The 19582-nt window shown below is 48.5% G+C and overlaps 1 protein-coding gene across 1 annotated transcript in view; it reads right to left on the bottom strand.

The window, feature by feature from the left end:
* LOC138299155 (lymphocyte antigen 6 complex locus protein G6f-like) overlaps positions 1-19582 on the bottom strand; it is a 56126-nt gene that overhangs the window by 12281 nt on the left and 24263 nt on the right. Inside the window, exon 2 of the mRNA XM_069237226.1 lies at positions 604-966. Coding sequence (XP_069093327.1) covers positions 604-966 — 363 coding nt within the window. The remainder of the gene's footprint in view (positions 1-603; positions 967-19582) is intronic.

Genomic DNA, 19582 nt, shown 5'->3' with positions numbered 1-19582 from the left:
AGTAGCTTAGTGCTGGCCATCAAACAACATCATACCAGCTTGATGGAACAGCCAACCTGCAAAGTGGGACTTTATTTCTGAAAAACAAACGTCAGTCACTTTCTGAAAAACAAACCTTCAGTCACCCTGATGTGCTGGGAGTCTTCTCATTGCAAGCAGGGATAATGCCTTGGACCACTGTGCTGGGCATGGTGGACCCAAGCAGGAAAAAATAGCGATTCCTTAAAATTGCACTGCGAATGCCTTTCATACATTGTGAAAGGCATTTTTGCATTCGCAAACGGCCGAATTTTGCAATTTGCGCCGTTTGCGAATGCAAAAAAGCTTGATACATCTGGTCCTTAGTTCTTTATAGGCAAGAAACCTCAGTGTATCAGCCACAGAGGTCAGTGAGATCCATGCAGGCAACTGGTTCAAATCTCTGTGGATTCAACTTATGCTTTTATCCTTTGGAGTTTAACCAAATGTGTGCCACTGAGTTGAGACAACTCCTGTTATCAGCTCAAAGTTGCAATGACATTTATTGTGTGTGATATGTACATGATCGATAATAAGATTGCACTCTATCACATGATTGATAATAAGATTGCACCTGTCACCCACCTGTGATGATGAGGGTAATATTCTGAACAAATGTGCTGTTCCCCACAAGGTCTGATTCGAAGCAGATGTACCTCCCTGCATCCCCCAGCCGCAGGTTCTGCACCCTCAGGGTAGCATTGTCTAGCATCTCCAATCGGCTCTGCCTGGTGCCACTTGTGTGGTAGATCCGTCCACCAGGGAGCCAGGCTGCCAATGGGTGCATCTCCCCAGAGGGAGCCAGGAAGTGCCACTGGGTGGGTGGCCGGTCCGTGGCAGGAGATGCAGGAGTGGGTGAGTCAGAGGATGGTTCTGTCTGGGGTGGCTTCCACTCACAAGGGAGAAGAAGTGACTCTCCTAAGCTGGAGTACACAATCCTTTCAGGATCTGGAGTGAGGAAAGAAACATCAGTAGGTAAGTGACAAGTCTGTCAACATTTGCAAACATCACAAGGATACACAGAGCCTGATTCACAAAGGTCAACTTACACTTTTATGTAAGTTTACAACTGTTTGCTATTCAAAAGGGATTTACGATAAGTATCTTTATGAGTGTGGAGTCCCTGTACATAAAAACCTTTTACGTGCGGAGACTCCGCACTCAACAATACAAATCATAAATCCCTTTGTGCATAGCAAAGTGCAAAAGTGTAAGTTTCCTGTTGTAAATAAAGTACCTTTTGAGAAGGAGTAGATTAAACTTTAACTTTAATCAGCCTGCCACAGCGTGACTTTCTCCTGCCAGCCTTCAAAGCAACTGACCGCACAACATTCTAAATCACAACATCCTAAAGGAACCTTAGAACACCGGTTCCACTTACATCACAAAAATGATACATCCTTCTCATTCACATTGAAATAAAAACAATACCATAATTAGCTGGTAAAAAATAAACAATAGAATAAAATAACCTATACAATAGGTGCAACAACCTAAGCATAAAAAGTAAAGATAGAATTAGACTTACAGGATGAATCATCCTAACACTTTAAACATGTTGGAACATATGTCATGCATAATAACTATCGCTAAAATAACAGGACATGCATTTACATTTTTTCAAGAAATGACAGGGTGCCAAATCCAAGTACTTGTAATATATTGGAAAACACGTCATACAAATCCTCTCACATAGTCCTGCATATAAGTGGGAGGTTTTCTTTCTCTCTGTATACAACCATCCCTTTTCTCACTTTCCATCTGTAGGCGGGTGTCCTCTACCACGCCTACGGAATCCTCCGGCTGGCGCGCATCGGAGGTAGGTGTCGGCCGTCCCCATGGTAACCTGGGGTCGGCACCAGACACCTGGGACTCGGATTTTCAGGTCCCAGGTATAGAAGACAACGACAACGGACTCCAGGAAGAGGGGGAGTCCTGGGAGGCAACGGCCTCAGGAGGAGAGACCCTAACACCGGGAGCTGCGGCGTCTGTCACCGGAGAAGCCCCATCTGAGAAGCCGAAGCTTTCCAGCGAGGAAAGAAGACGCGAGAGGAAACCCGACGCACAGGAGACGAGCACTTTCCGCCACGTCCCAGGAGGGGCGTGGCTACACAAGTCGACGCCAGTCAAACCCAGCCCCACGAACAACGCCCGGTGACAGGGGCCCTTTAAAATCAAAAAAATCTGTTTCCCCGGTTACATATCTGATCGAATTATTGCAACATCCTAAAAAGACGCAAATATATCACGTTAATCTATTAAAGAAATAGGAAGGACCAGAAGATACGACAACAACCCCAAGGAAGGGGAATGGGAAGCCCCACAGATAAATAGTTCTCTTCCAGGGAAGGAACAAACCCAACTCATAGCCCTTCTAAAAAAACATTCTCGGTTTTTTTCAGGGACCCCGGGAAGAACCACCTTAATTCAACATCACATTAGAACACCTGAGGGAAAAATCATCCGGTTAAGGCCCTACCGGATTCCAGAAGCGCGAAAACACCTCATTGAAGAGAAAGTCAAAAAAATGCTAACCCTCAAAGTTATTGAACCATCTACAAGCCCATGGTGTTCTCCGTTGGTCATAGTACCAAGACCAGATGGTTCCATCCGGTTTTGTATTGATTTCCGTAAACTAAATGACATATCCCTCTTTGACACATACCCCATTCTACGGGTGGACGATTTACTTTAGAAACTAGGTAATGCACGGTATATGTCAACTTTGGACCTGACAAAGGGATACTGGCAAATCTCACTTGCCCCAGCAGACAAAGAAAAAACTGCCTTTTCCACCCAGTCAGGGCTTTATCATTTTACTGCTCTTCCCTTCGGCCTCCACAGGGCTCCCGCCACGTTCCAACGCTTAATGGATCATCTCTTGAAACCGTTCCAAGCGTTTGCCGTGGCATATTTAGATGATATCGTTATCTACAGTGATACATGGGAAGAGCATTTACAACACCTTCACAAAATCTTCCACTCATTGTATGAGGCAGGCCTCACGGCCAATCCTAAGAAATGTAACCTAGGAAATAACCACATCGCGTATCTCGGATACTATATTGGAAACGGGCTTCTACAACCCCAGAAAAACAAAGTAGAAGCTATTTTACAGGTTTCTGTCCCCACGACCAAAAGAGAACTACGCTCTTTCCTGGTTCTCGTAGGCTACTATCGCAGGTTTATTCCCCAATACTCTACCCTAGCCGCTCCTCTTACTGATCTCTTTAAAAAGCACTATCCATCAAAACTGCCTACGTTCTCCCAATCCCAACTATCCAGCTTTCACCATCTGAAACAGTCCCTTACGACAGAACCCGTCCTAAGGTGTCCTGATTTTCCCAGGCCCTTCCACTTGTATACCGATGCTTCTAATGTGGGGTTAGGGGCTGTCCTTACACAACCTGAAGCTGAGGGCCATGACCATCCTGTGGTTTATATTAGTAGGAAGTTGCTACCCCGAGAGTGCAATTATCCAGTTATAGAGCGAGAATGCTTGGCTATAAAATGGGCTATTGAAAACCTGCAGTATTACCTGTTAGGCAGACCTTTTGTCCTCTTCACCGACCATGCTCCTTTGACCTGGTTGGCTTCTCATAAAGACTCCAATGCTTGAGTGCTACGCTGGTTTCTGGAACTTCAACCCTTTACATTTCAGATTCTGCATATTCCGGGTGCTCAGCAGTGTCCAGACGACTTCCTCTCCCGGTTCCCTGATCCTTCGGTCCTCTATCAGCCCTGATCATGGGGTATGTAGGCGGGTGTCCTCCACCACGCCTACGGAATCCTCCGGCTGGCGCGGCTCGCGCGCATCGGAGGTAGGCGTCGGCCGTCCCCATGGTAACCTGGGGGCCGCACCAGACGCCTGGGACTCGGATTTCCGGGTCCCAGGTATAGAAGACAACGACAACGGACTCCAGGAAGAGGGGGAGTCCTGGGAGGCAACGGCCTCAGGAGGAGAGACCCGAACACCGGGAGCAGCGGCGTCCGTCACCAGAGAAGCCCCATCTGAGAAGCCGAAGCTTACCAGCGAGGAAAGAAGACGCGAGAGGAAACCCGATGCACAGGAGACGAGCACTTTCCGCAACGTTCCAGGAGGGGCGTGGCTACACAAGTCGACGCCAGTCAAACCCGGCCCCACGAACAACTCCAACAAGAGAAGGAAGATAAAGAAGACTCCGCACGAAGCCGAAAACCCCCAAGTTTGCACAAACTCTTAAATAAATATCACTTACCCTTACAATCCGTCTCTGAGTCCTCCATACCACCCTACCGCCCTATTACACCATCATACTTCTAATACCAACTTCCCTTTTACACTCCCCCACTTCAGAACTGCTACCTACCTGACCTCAAATGCAATTAGAACTAGACAGAGCATAATATCTTACCAGCATAAATCCACTGCACCCCTCACTATTATACAGTTCAGTCTTTTCACACTTTCCTCTTTTCTGATACAAAGCTACTCTGCATCTGCTTCACTTAATACCATTCTCCAGAACCACGTACCAATCATAGACTTGCTTGCAGACCTCTAAACTTAAACAGTCCTCTTGCCACACGTCCAACTTTCTTTTCACCTATTCACCAACTTGAATATTTGACACTTTGCACCCCTAGATAGCACTATTTGTTTTATCACCGTCCTTCAACCAGCTTGGAACCAATTTGTTTCAGACTTTGCAACCTCTCATCAACTGGAAAGGAGTTTGCAAAGCACCCTATTTTCAGCGGTGCAATGTGCCCACATAATCTCTTTAACTAAATGGTACCCTTGGCCATGCAGTTAATCAGTTTTCTAATACCATTGGCAGGGGGATTTTAAAGATCCGTGTGATGATGTTTGATACCATGCACCAATAAAAATGCCCTCATTTCATTCAAAGTTAGTTGAGCACTATTCTCCATTATCAGGGTGTGAGGAAAACTTTCCCACGTAGACACTTCCTTTATGATTATGACCTCCAACCACTTTGAATAGACATCCACCAAAACCATGGCAAACCTCAAATCTTGTTTGATTCCCGCTGATGGACATGTAAAATCCATACTCACACAGTGTGCCACGCTTCTTTGGGATCTTGAATGTGACTCAACTCAGACTGCACACCAACCTTAAGCCTTTTCTCACTTTCCTTACAATGTGCACACCTGTTTATCCATTGGGCAGTTTGTATATCAATCCATGGTCACCAGATGTTTTCTTTCACCCTCCTTTGTGTCATGGTGTGTGCCAAATGATTTTCACGTGCTAACTGAATGATTTTTATTCTCAGATTTTCCGGTGGTACAACCCTCTCCCCCCTCATTAAAACACTATTTTCACAAATGTGTAATTAACCTAGAATTTTGATTAATGGTCACATGGAAAGAGCAACTGTGCTCTTTCTCCTTCCACCACTGACAACTATTCTACACACATCTCTCTTGATATTGTCCTTTGCTATTTCTTGCACCCATTCTTCTTTAGTAAAAACACCTACTCCATTGTGTATCGCATCCTCTAACCATACCACAGCACCCTCCTTTTCTTTATCAATCACTGGCTCTCTATCTACAACCTTCTAATCCACATACAAACGTGAAAAAGCATCAGCCTGAGCATTGCGCCAACCAGGAATGTGTTCAATAATGTACATGGATTCTTGCAAATGTGCCACTAATCTTGCCAACCTTGCTGATCCCTTGCCATCCTCACCAGGAGTCAAAAGTTTTATCAACAGCTTATGACTGTTCTCTCCCTAAGTAAGCCCTGAAATACTCCACAGACCAAGCCGCTGCCAATGCCTAACATTCAATGACCGAGTAGGTTTTATCAGTCTCTGTCAATGAGTGCATCAAAAAAGCCAGTCTTATCCACTCCATTCTGAAGTTGAGATAGGACAGCTCCCACTCCCAATGCACTTACCGCAGAAGACAATCCAAAGAGCATTCTTGTCAAGCGGAAAGTCCCTTCCTTGGTGATGAAAGCCGTTAGGTCTATGGAGCTCTCATGCAACTGATTTTGATGGTAAGCAGTCTTCAAATCTTACTTTGAAAAGTACTTGCCACCATTGAGCAAAAGTAATAACTCATTAATGTTTAACAAAGGGAAGCTGTCCGTAATTATGTTTTGATTAACACTGAGAAGATCCACACAAAATCTTAAATGGCCACCAGGTTGTTTTTGTTATGACCACTGGTGATATCCAATTAGAAGCATCCACAGGTTCAATTATGCCCTCTTTCACCATTTCACTCAACATCTGACTGCAATAGGGACCTTCTTAACCTTGTGCTTTGCAGATGCAGCACCAGGTTTCACTCTGATCTCATATATGTACCCCTTTAACTCACCCAATTCTATGGCAGGACCAGAGTCGAGGATTACACTTTATCTTTCTTTGTTTTATTAACAGTAGCCATTACTTAAAACTTTAACATACTTAATTTCCCATAGACGCAAGGGAAAAAGTCACAGTTCAACAAATGTTAGCATACAATCAGATGATGCCAGGGCGCGCCATAGTCCCACAACGCTGTTGATGTCTCCTCTTTCTTCGCTGCTTAGCATTTTCGTCTTTTTATATTGCGTTTATTTGTGAGGTTTGCGTGCATGTTAGCATTATTCCAGACATTGTGGCCCTCATTCCGACCCTGGCGGTCCAAGACCGCCAGGACCGCCAGGGCCGCGGGCAACGGAAGCACCGCCAACAGGCTGGCGGTGCTTCATTGCCCATTCTGACCGCGGCGGTAAAGCCGCGGTCAGAAAAGGGGATCCGGCAGTTTCCCGCCGGATTTCCCCTGGCTGGGCTGAACCTCCATGGCGGCGCTGCAAGCAGCGTCGCCATGGGGATTCCGACCCCCTTCCCGCCAGCCTGTTTCTGGCGGTTTTTCCCGCCAGGAACAGGATGGCGGGAACGGGTGTCGTGGGGCCCCCTAACAGGGCCCCAGCATGATTTTCACTGTCTGCATAGCAGACAGTGAAAATCGCGACGGGTGCAACTGCACCCGTCGCACCCCTGCAACACCGCCGGCTCCATTCGGAGCCGGCTTCTGTGTTGCAGGGCCTTTCCCGCTGGGCCGGCGGGCGCTCCCTTGGCGGGCGCCCGCCGGCCCAGCGGGAAAGTCAGAATGGCCTCCGCGGTCTTTTGACCGCGGAGCGGCCAAGTGGCGGCGTAAGTTTGGCGGGCAGCAACCGCCGCCCGCCAAACTTGGAATGACCCCCTGTGTGTTTCTGCAGATTCAGTGCGCAGCCGCAGGAACACTTGTCGCTCTTTAGCAGCCGCTGGCTGTTTGCTTGTGAAGTGCTACGGCGCCTGGGCCCATTGCAGTATTGGCCTCCGACCACTAGGCCCTGTTATTGGCTGCCTGGGCTGAAGTACCTGGTTGGGGATGACCGCCACTCTATAGCCCCCATAGAACCAGATGGGTCTCCAGAGTATTTGCTTCTGTCACTAGACCTGTGCTCCCTGGGTCCTCCTGGTTGGGCATTTGTTTGGTGCCTGACATTAATTTGGCCAATATGAGTGACATTGAGGAGTTACCTGGAGGAGGATACCAGTATCTACCTCCCCATTGATGACCACTTTTGCAAGGTTATGGACACCTCCATCACGAAAGCATTGGCACTGGCAGTAGCCCCCCTGGAGAAGACACTTCTGCAGTACACAGAGCACTGCTTCAAACCCCTCCCTGTCAGGGAGGTCAATCTAGGGCTTATGGCCCTTTTACCTCGAGGGGGCCCCATCCAGCCCCCACCTCTCTCTAAATGAAAAAGGAACCTTGTATCTGGCATCGATTTGGATGCATCTGACAATCTGAAGCGGACCTTTATGTCCCACAGACAGCCTCTCCCCCTGGACTTCCTAGAGCCCGGTCACTCAGGATTGCCATCATCAGGTGCTCCTTGCATCCCCTGCCCACCCTCGTCTTCTCAGGCCCCCTTTCACCATCTGGCTCAGAGACAGCAGGAGTCAACACCGGCACCTGGCGCCCCTCACCCCACCATGCGCAGGAAGCAAGAGCTGGCGGACAATGCCACCCAGGACAAATCAGATATGCTAGATTAGGAGAGCCTCCTACATCCCTATTCCTCCGACTGGCTACCTGCAGACAATGCCACAGCCTATGTCACTGGGCAGCTTCGTAAACAGCTAGATAAGGAAGTCCGTAACCGCTTGTGGGCAGAGTGCCCACGCTCTTCTCTGAGAGACACAGTGGCCCTCATGGAGGACCTGGATGAACGCATGGCCACCTTCCTGGGAAAATGCTTGCAACACCCCAAGAAGGATATCAACCAGTCCTGGTGTGCTTACCAGGACAAGCTCTTAGACCTGGTGGGTCCCCTAACACATATCTTGGGTATGGCGGAGGATGCCAAAGCATCGTGGAGCCTTATTCCTCCTGAGGTCATATCAGGTTGGGCCCAACGGGCCATCATTGTCCTGGGAGATGCGAATCGTGCTATTTCCACGGAGAGGCACTATTCGCTCCTCATCAAAATTGACCCTAAATTGGGGGACCTAGCCACCTCCGTGGTGAGCCCCATTGCCCAAGGGGGGTTGTTTGGGGACCCATTAATACGGGAACAGGGTAAATTTGTCCGGACCTTTAACTCCCTGGATAAAGTGCATACATATGCCGCAGGTTTTCACAGGGGCTGGCCAAGGTATGGGGTGTTTGTCCAGCCGCGCCCATCACCCAGCCTCTAACAGGGGACAAGACAACAGGCGGGGTGGTACCAGGATGCCTCCAAGTCTGGAAACTTTTACCCCACCCGGAGGTACCCCCGCCATCGCGGAGCGAGAGGAGGATGATGTGGCAGCATTACCCAGGGAACCAATTCATGTAAGAGTTCAGTCCTTCCCTCAACAATGCCTGGGGGGCAGACATGGGAATTACATCCACAACTGGCAAACCCTCACTTCCTATGCCTGGGTCCTTCAAACTGTGTGAGGGTGCCACATAGAGCTTTATGGCTTCCCTTACTGTAGGAGGCTGGCCTGGCTTGTAGTGGGTACCAGAGGTACTTACACCTTGTGCAAGGTCCAGTTATCCCTTATTAGTGTAGAAGAGGTGTTTCTAGCAGCTTAGGCTGATAGAAGGTAGCTATGGCAAAGCAGCTTAGGCTGAACTAGGAGACATGTAAAGCTCCTACTATACCACTGGTGTCGTATGTACAATATCATAAGAAAACACAATACACAGATATACTAAAAATAAAGGTACTTTATTTTTATGACAATATGCCAAAAGTATCTCAGTGAGTACCCTCAGTATGAGGATGAGAAATATACACAAGATATATGTACACAAACCAAAATTATGCAAGTAATAGCAAAAGGAAGTAATGCAAGCAATGTAAAGTTACAGTAGATTGCAATAGAAGCACATAGGTATAGGGGCAACACAAACCATATACTCCAAAAGTGGAATGTGAACCACGAATGGACCCCAAACCTATGTGAGCTTGTAGAGGGTCGCTGGGACTGTAAGAAAACAGTGAGGGTTAGAAAAATAGCCCACCCCAAGACCCTGTAAGGTAGGTGTAAAGTGCACCTACCACCCCCAGAGAGCACAGAAGTCGTGATAGGGGGATTCTGCAAGGAAAACCAACACCAGCAATGCAACAACAGTGGATTTCTGGACCTGAGTACCTGTAAGACAAGGGGACCAAGTCCAAGAGTCGCGACAGTGTCGAGAGTGGGCAGGAGCCCAGGAAATGCCAGCTGAGGGTGCAAGGAAGCTGCCACTGGATGGAAGAAGCTTGGTGTTTTGCAAGAACGACGAGGACTAGGAACTTCCCCTTTGGAGGATGGATGTCCCCCGTTGTGAAGAAGTTTGCAGAGGTGTTCCCACGCAGAAAGACAGCAAACAAGCTTTGCTAGCTGCAAGGGTTGCGGTTAGGGTTTTTGGATGCTGCTGTGGCCCAGGAGAGACCAGGATGTCGCCACTTGAATGAGGAGACAGAGGGGGCACCCAGCAAGTCAGGGAGCCCTCACAGAAGCAGGTAGAATCCGCAGAAGTACCTGAGCAGGCACTTGAAAGAAGAGTGAACCAGAGTCCACACGAAGTCACAAAAGGGAGTCCCACGATGCCAGAGGACAACTCAGAAGGTTGTGCACTGCAGGTTAGAGTGTTAGGGACCCACGCTTGGCTGTGCATGAAGGAAATCCTGAAAGAGTGCATAGGAGCCAGAGCAGCTGCAAATCACGTGGTACCCAGCAATGCAGTCTAGCGTGGGGAGGCAAGGACTTACCTCCACCAAACTTGGACTGAAGAGTCACTGGACTGTGGGAGTCACTTGGACAGAGTTGCTGAGTTCCAGGGACCACGCTTGTCGTGCTGAGAGGGGACCCAGAGGACCGGTGATGCAGTCTTTTGTTGCCTGCGGTTGCAGGGGGAAGATTCCGTCGACCCACAGGAGATTTCTTCAGAGCTCCTGGTGCAAGAAGGAGGCAGGCTACCCCCAGAGCATGCACCACCTGGAGAAAGCCGGCAGGATGAAGTGATACAAGGTTGCTAGTAGTCGTCTTGCTACTTTGTTGCGGTTTTGCAGGCGTCCTGAGCAGTCAGCGGTCGATCCTTTGGAAGAAGGTGAAGAGGGAGATGCAGAGGAACTCTGATGAGCTCTTGCATTCGTTATCTGGTGAGATCCCCAAAGTAGAGACCCTAAATAGCCAGAAAAGGAGGTTTGGCTACCTAGGAAGGAGGATTGGCTACCAAGAGAGGTAAGAGCCTATCAGAAGGAGCCTCTGACATCACCTGCTGGCACTGGCCACTCAGAGCAGTCCAGTGTGCCACAGACACCTCTGTTTCCAAGATGGCAGAGGTCTGGGAAACACTGGAGGAGCTCCGGGCACCTCCCCTGGGAGGTGCAGGTCAGGGGAGTGGTCACTCCCCTTTCCTTTGTCCAGTTTCTCACCAGAGCAGGGCTGGGGGATCCCTGAACCTGAGTAGACTGGCTTATGCAGGGATGGGCACCATCTGTGCCCATCAAAGCATTTCCAGAGGCTGGGGGAGGCTACTCATCCCCAGCCATCACACCTATTTCCAAAGGGAGAGGGTGTTACACCCTGTCTCAGAGGAAGTCCTTTGTTCTGCCTTCCTGGGCCAGGGCTGCCTGGACCCCAGGAGGGCAGAAACCTGTCTGAGGGGTTGGCAGCAGCAGCTGCTGCAGTGGAAACCCTGGAAAGGCAGTTTGGCAGTACCCAGGTTCTGTGCTAAAGACCCGGGGAATCATGGAATTGTCCCCCCAATGCCAGAATGCCATTGGGGTGACAATTCCATGATCTTAGACATGTTACATGGCCATGTTCGGAGTTACCATTGTGACGCTATACATAGGTAGTGACCTATGTATAGTGCACGCGTGTAATGGTGTCCCCGCACTCACAAAGTTCGGGGAATTTGCCCTGAACAATGTGGGGGCACCTTGGCTAGTGCCAGGGTGCCCACACACTAAGTAACTTTGCACCCAACCTTCACCAGGTGAAGGTTAGACATATAGGTGACTTATAAGTTACTTAAGTGCAGTGGTAAATGGCTGTGAAATAACATGGACGTTATTTCACTCAGGCTGCACTGGCAGGCCTGTGTAAGGATTGTCAGATCTCCCTATGGGTGGCAAAAGAAATGCTGCAGCCCATAGGGATCTCCTGGAACCCCAATATCCTGGGTACCTCGGTACCATATACTAGGGAATTATATGGGTGTACCAGTATGCCAATGTGAATTGGTGAGATTGGTCACTAGCCTGTTAGTGACAATTTGGAAAGCAGAGAGAGCATAACCACTGAGGTTCTGGTTAGCAGAGCCTCAGTGAGACAGTTAGTCATCACACAGGGAACACATACAGGGCACATACTTATGAGCACTGGGGCTCTGCCTGGCAGGGTCCCAGTGACACATAGACTAAAACAACATATATACAGTGAAATATGGGGGTAACATGCCAGGCAAGATGGTACTTTCTTACACAAGCCCCCCCCCCAAACGAAGGACAATAAGACTAGCCATGACCTGATGAGTCTTCATTTTCTAAGTGGAAATATCTTGAGAGTCCATCTGCATTGGAGTGGGTACTCCCAGGTCTATGTTCCACTGTATAGTCCATTCCCTGTAGAGATATGGACCACCACAACAATTTAGGATTTTCACCTTTCATTTGTTTTAGCCAAAGTAGAGGTTTGTGGTCTGTCTGAACAATAAAGTGAGTGCCAAACAGGTATGGCCTCAACTTTTTCAGTGCCCAGACCACAGCAAAGGCCTCCTTCTCAATGGGAGACCAACGCTTTTCTCTAGGGGTCAATCTTCTGCTGATAAAAGCAACTGGTTGATCCTGGCCCTCAGATTTAAGTTGTGATAAGACTGCCCCTACCCCTAATTCAGATGCATCAGTTTGAACAATGAATTTCTTGAAGTAACATGGGCTTTTTAGGACAGGTGCAGTGCACATGGCCTGTTTGAGCTCCTCAAAAGCTTTCTGACAGCTAGCTATCCACAATACCTTTTTAGGCATCTTCTTGCTAGTAAGATCATTAAGTGGGGTAGCAATGGAGCCATAGTTTTTAATGAATCTCCTGTAATACCCAGTGAGGCCTAAGAAGGCTCTCACCTGGGTCTGTGTTGTAAGGGGAACCCAATCCATGATTGTCTGGATTTTCCCCTGAAGTGGTGCAATCTGTTCTCCACCTACCAGGTGTCCCAGATAAACCACCTCTCCCTGCCCTCTCTGGCACTTTGAGGCCTTGATAGTGAGGCCTGCCTTTTGTAGGGCCTCCAAAACTTTCCAAAGGTGGACCAGGTGCTCATCCCAGGTGGAGCTAAAGACAGCTATATCATCTAGATATGCTGCACTAAAAGCCTCCAACCCTTGCAGGACTGTGTTCACCAACCTCTGAAAAGTGGCAGGTGCATTTTTCAAACCAAAGGGCATCACTGTAAATTGGTAGTGCCCTCCTATAGTTGAAAATGCAGTTTTAGGTTTAGCATCCTCAGCCAATTTGATCTGCCAATACCCTGCAGTCAAATCAAAGGTGCTTAGATACTTGGCAGATGCCAGTGTATCTATGAGCTCATCTGCCCTGGGTATAGGGTGAGCATCAGTTTTTGTTACCTGGTTGAGACCTCTGTAATCAACACAAAACCTCATCTCCCTTTTTCCATCCTTTGAGTGAGGCTTTGGTACAAGCACCACAGGAGACGCCCATGGGCTTTCAGAAGGTTCAACCACTCCTAGATCAAGCATTTTCTGAACCTCTTGTTTTATGCAGTCCCTGACATGGTCAGGCTGCCTATAGATTTTACTTTTGACAGGCATGCTGTCTCCAGTATCAATTGTGTGTTCACACCAAGATGTGGTGACTGGCACAGTTGAAAAGAGTTTAGAAAACTGTCCAAGGAGATTTATGCAGTTGTCTTTCTGTTCTGCAGTAAGCCAGTCTGCTAAAACTACTCCTTCCACTAAAGCATCCTCTTCTGTGGAGGAGAAGAGATCAGGGAGAGGGTCACTCTCTTCTTCCTGTCCCTCATCTGTTGCCATGAGCAGGGTGAGATCAGCCCTATCATAGTACGGTTTAAGGCGGTTGACATGACTCACCCTAAGGGGACTCCTGGCAGTGCCCAGGTCAACCAAGTAGGTGACCTCACCCTTTTTCTCAACAACGAGATGGGGTCCACTCCATTTGTCTTGGACTTCTCTTGGGGCCACAGGCTCCAATACCCACACCTTCTGTCCTGGTTGGTACTGAATCAGAAAAGCCTTCTGGTCATGCCATTGCTTTTGGAGCTCTTGGCTGGCCTGAAGGTTTTTACTGGCCTTTTTCATGTACTCAGCCATTCTGGATCTTAGGCCAAGTACATAGTCCACTATGTCCTGTTTGGGAGCTTTTAAAGGTTGTTCCCAACCCTCCTTCACAAGTGTTAGTGGACCTCTTACACAGTGCCCAAAGAGGTGTTCAAAGGGGATGAAGCCCACTCCTTTCTGGGGTACCTCCCTGTAAGCAAAAAGGAGGCAAGGTGACAGGACATCCCATCTCCTCCTGAGTTTTTCAGGGAATCCTATTATCATTCCTTTGAGAGTTTTATTAAACCTCTCTACGAGTCCATTAGTCTGTGGATGATAAGGTGTGGTGAATTTGTAGGTTACACCACATTCCTTCCACATAGCCTTCAAGTAAGCAGACATAAAGTTGCTACCCCTGTCTGAAACAACCTCGTTTGGGAAACCCACCCTGGAAAAGATTCTAAGGAGGGCTTTTGCCACTGCAGGTGCTGTAGTGGTCATTAGAGGAATTGCTTCAGGATATCTTGTGGCATGGTCCACAACCACCAAGATAAACCTATTGCCTGAAGCAGTAGGAGGGTCAAGGGGGCCAACTATGTCAACCCCTACCCTTTCAAAGGGGACCCCAACCACAGGTAGTGGAATAAGGGGAGCCTTTGGTGTGCCACCAGTCTTGCCACTGGCTTGGCAGGTCACACAAGACTTACAAAAATCTTTTGTGTCCGCTGACATCCTAGGCCAGTGAAACAGAGGGACAAGCCTTTCCCATGTTTTGATCTGGCCCAAATGCCCAGCCAAAGGAATGTCATGTGCCAGAGTTAGGAGGAACTCTATGTACTGCAGGGGAATTACCAATCTCCTGGCTGCTCCAGGTTTTGGGTCCCTTGCCTCTGTGTACAAGAGGTTGTCCTCACAGTAAACTCTATGTGAGTCACTGACATCCCCATTTTGCTGCTTGACAGCTTGCTGTCTGAGACCCTCTAATGTGGGACAGGATTGTTGTGCCACACTCAACTCTTCCCTGGCAGGCCCCCCTCCACCCAAAAGCTCAGCAGTGTCTGCTGCCAGCTCATCTGGTGAAGGTTCTGCACAGGGAGGAAATTCTTCTTCCTCAGAAGGAGAATCATCTGTAGCGGGAGGGATAGTGGGTAAGGATTTACCCTTGCTACCCCTAGCTTTAGGGAGCACTTGGTCCATTGTTCCAGGATCCAAGTCACCCTGTCCTTTTTGCTTTTTGGCCTGAGCCCTTGTCAAAGCAAAAACATGCCCAGGAATGCCCAGCATTGCTGCATGAGCCTCCAACTCCACTTCTGCCCAAGCTGATGTCTCTAAATCATTTCCTAGTAGACAGTCTACAGGTAAATCTGAAGCAACCACAACTTTCTTTGGACCAGTAACCCCCCCCCCCCAGTTGAGATTCACAACAGCCATGGGGTGGCTAAGAGTGTTGTTATAAGCGTCTGTCACTTGGTACTGAGGACCAAGTTGGTGTTGTTCAGGGTGTACCAGTTTCTCTATTACCATGGTAACACTGGCACCTGTGTCCCTGTAGGCCTGAACCTCAACACCATTTATTAGGGGAAGTTGCTTGTACTTATCCATATTACGGGGACAAGCAACCAAGGTGGCCAAATCAATGGCACCTTCAGAGACTAACACAGCCTCTGTGGTCTCCCTAACAAGACCAACCCCAACTAAATTACCAAAAGTGAGCCCAGCTACTCCCTTGGATTGGCTATAAGTAGGGTTGCTCCCACCACCACTGCTATTACTAGGGGCACTAGAGTTTGCAGTAGAGGTTGTGGTAGTGGGAGGTTTGGTGTTTTTCTTTCGACAACTGGCATCAGTTGTCCAATGGCCTTTGACTTTACATAAATAACACCAAGGCTTTTTAACTTGATTTGAAGAGGATTTGGGCCCACCACCCCCACCAGAGGATTTTTGTGGGCCTGATGAAGACTCATTTTTACTTTTGTCCCCACCCTTGTCAGAAGACTTACCATCCTTCTTCTTGCCATCTTTGTCACCCCCTGTATGAACTTTTCTGTTCACTCTTGTTCTGACCCATTTGCCTGCCTTCTTTCCCAATGCTTGGGGAGAGGTCAGATCCGAGTCCACTAGACATTGGTGTAACAAGTCAGACACACAGTTATTCAGAATATGCTCTCTAAGAATAAGATTATACAGGCTTTCATAGTCAGAAACTTTACTGCCATGTAACCACCCCTCCAAGGCCTTCACTGAACAGTCAACAAAGTCTATCCAGTCTTGTGAGGACTCTTTTATGGTGTCTCTGAACTTAATCCTGTATTGTTCAGTGGTTAAGCCAAATCCATCCAAGAGTGCATCCTTCAAAACTGCAAAATTGTTAGCATCACTTTCTCTAACAGTAAGGAGCCTATCCCTACCCTCTCCATTGAAAGATAGCCACAATATAGCAGCCCACTGCCTTTGAGGGACCCCCTGTACCATACAGGCCCTCTCAAGTGCAGCAAACCACTTGTTGATGTCACCCCCCTCCTTGTAAGGGGGAACTATCTTGTGCAGATTCCTGGAATCATGCTCTTTCACAGGATTACTATCAGGAATACTGCTGCTGCCACCATGGGGTCCTAACCCCAATCTCTGTCTCTCCTTCTCGAGGTCTAGGGATTCCCTGTCTAGAGCCAGCTGTTGCTGTTTAAGCTTCAGTCTGGTCTCTTCCACTCGCAACTTTTTGAGTTCCCTTTCTAACATGTTGTCTTCAGGGTGGGTGGTTTGGAAATGCTTGGACACTGAGGACAAATTGGAAACAACAGAGGGAGATCTGTCCCTAACAGCTTGGACTCTAACAACCTGGCCTCCAGGAATAAAAACATCCCTATTATGATGGGAGCTCCTATTACTACCAGCATTGCTATGTGGTCTGCTGAGGGGCAGATTTTGGATAGAACCCTCCCCACCTCCCTCAAGGGGTTCCCCTGATTCAGAATGGGAGCTATCTACTAACTTCTCATTTGAAGGGCCAGCTAGGGACTCATCATTCACAATGAGCATGTTATACAGAAATTCTCTTGTAGGGTTCTTTCCTATCACTAAACCTCTATCTAAGCAGAGACTCCTTAGGCTCTTGAAATTTAAATTGTCATAGGTAGTATTGACCATTTTAAGAGTAGACTCTACAGCAGACATGATAAACAAAGGTTTAGAGACAGTGAGAAGAAAGAAAAAGTTTCAGGACTTTTTAAAGAACAGAGAAAAAAACTTTTTCAAACTTTTTAGAAACTTTTAGAAGTTTTGGAGTACTTTTCAGCACTTAGTAGAAAGTGTAAGAGGAGAAAAGCAAAACTTTTTGGTTAAGTGTACATACACTGAACTTGTTTTGTATATTATTCTCTTATGAAAAGTACACAATGACAAAGTGGTAAGTAGTTACAAGTACTTATCCCACCGCTGCACAACCAATGTAGGAGGCTGGCCTGGCTTGTAGTGGGTACCAGAGGTACTTACACCTTGTGCCAGGTCCAGTTATCCCTTATTAGTGTAGAAGAGGTGTTTCTAGCAGCTCAGGCTGATAGAAGGTAGCTATGGCAAAGCAGCTTAGGCTGAACTAGGAGACATGTAAAGCTCCTACTATACCACTGGTGTTGTATGCACAATATCATAAGAAAACCCAATACACAGATATACTAAAAATAAAGGTACTTTATTTTTATGACAATATGCCAAAAGTATCCCAGTGAGTACCCTCAGTATGAGGATGAGAAATATACATAAGATATATGTACACAAACCAAAATTATGCAAGTAATAGCAAAAGGAAGTAATGCAAGCACTGTAAAGTTACAGTAGATTGCAATAGGAGCACATAGGTATAGGGGCAACACAAACCATATACTCCAAAAGTGGAATGCGAACCACGAATGGACCCCAAACCTATGTGAGCTTGTAGAGGGTCGCTGGGACTGTAAGAAAACAGTGAGGGTTAGAAAAATAGCCCACCCCAAGACCCTGTAAGGTAGGTGTAAAGTGCACCTACCACCCCCAGAGAGCACAGAAGTCGTGATAGGGGGATTCTGCAAGGAAAACCAACACCAGCAATGCAACAACAGTGGATTTCCAGACCTGGGTACCTGTAAGACAAGGGGACCAAGTCCAAGAGTCGCGACAGTGTCGAGAGTGGGCAGGAGCCCAGGAAATGCCAGCTGAGGGTGCAAGGAAGCTGCCACTGGATGGAAGAAGCTTGGTGTTTTGCAAGAACGAAGAGGACTAGGAACTTCCCCTTTTGAGAATGGATGTCCCACGTCGTGAAGAAGCTTGCAGAGGTGTTCCCATGCAGAAAGACCACATACAAGCCTTGCTAGGTGCAAGGGTCGCGGTTAGGGTTTTTGGATGCTGCTGTGGCCCAGGAGGGACCAGGATGTCGCCACTTGGATGAGGAGACAGAGGGGGTGCCCAGCAGGTCAGGGAGCCCACACAGAAGCAGGCAGCACCTGCAGAATTACCTGAACAGGCACTTAGAAGAAGAGTGAACCGGAGTCCATGCAAAGTCACAAAAGGGAGTCCCACGATGCCGCAGGACAACTCAGAAGGTTGTGCACTGCAGGTTAGAGTGTTGGGGACTCAGGATTGGCTGTGCATGAAGGAAATCCTGGAAGAGTGCACAGGAGCCTGAGCAGCTGCAAATCACGCGGTACCCAGCAATGCAGTCTAGCGTGGGAAGGCAAGGACTTACCTCCACCAAACTTGGACTGAAGAGTCACTGGACTGTGGGAGTCACTTGGACAGAGTTGCTGAGTTCCAGGGACCACACTCGTTGTGCTGAGAGGGGACCCAGAGGACCGGTGATGCAGTCTTTTGTTGTCTGTGGTTGCAGGGGGAAAATTCCGTCGACCCACAGGAGATTTCTTCAGAGCTCCTGGTGCAAGAAGGAGGCAGGCTACTCCCAGAGCATGCACCACCTGGAAATAGCCGAGAAAGCCGGCAGGATGAAGCAATACAAGGTTGCTAGTAGTCGTTTTGCTACTTTGTTGCGGTTTTGCAGGCGTCCTGAGCAGTCAGCGGTCGATCCTTTGGCAGAAGGTGAAGAGGGAGATGCAGAGGAACTCTGATGAGCTCTTGCATTCGTTATCTGGTGAGATCCCCAAAGCAGAGACCCTAAATAGCCAGAAAAGGAGGTTTGGCTACCTAGGAAGGAGGATTGGCTACCAAGAGAGGTAAGAGCCTATCAGAAGGAGCCTCTGACGTCACCTGCTGGTACTGGCCACTCAGAGCAGTCCAGTGTGCCACAGACACCTCTGTTTCCAAGATGGCAGAGGTCTGGGACACACTGGAGGAGCTCTGGGCACCTCCCCTGGGAGGTGCAGGTCAGGGGAGTGGTCACTCCCCTTTCCTTTGTCCAGTTTCTCGCCAGAGCAGGGCTGGGGGATCCCTGAACCGGTGTAGACTGGCTTATGCAGAGATGGGCACCATCTGTGCCCATGAAAGCATTTCCAGAGGCTGGGGGAGGCTACTCCTCCCTAGCCATCACACCTATTTCCAAAGGGAGAGGGTGTTACACCCTCTCTCAGAGGAAGTCCTTGGTTCTGCCTTCCTGGGCCAGGGCTGCCTGGACCCCAGAATGGCAGAAACCTGTCTGAGGGGTTGGCAGCAGCAGCAGCTGCAGTGGAAACCCCAGAAAGGCAGTTTGGCAGTACCCTGGTTCTGTGCTAGAGACCCGGGGGATCATGGAATTGTCCCTCCCAATGCCAGAATAGCATTGTGGTGACAATCCCATGATCTTAGACATGTTACATGGCCATGTTCGGAGTT

This window comes from Pleurodeles waltl, chromosome 6 (genome assembly GCF_031143425.1).
Source record: "Pleurodeles waltl isolate 20211129_DDA chromosome 6, aPleWal1.hap1.20221129, whole genome shotgun sequence".
In the NCBI taxonomy this organism is placed as follows: Eukaryota; Metazoa; Chordata; class Amphibia; order Caudata; family Salamandridae; genus Pleurodeles; species Pleurodeles waltl.
This window is presented reverse-complemented; position numbering and strand designations above follow the sequence as displayed.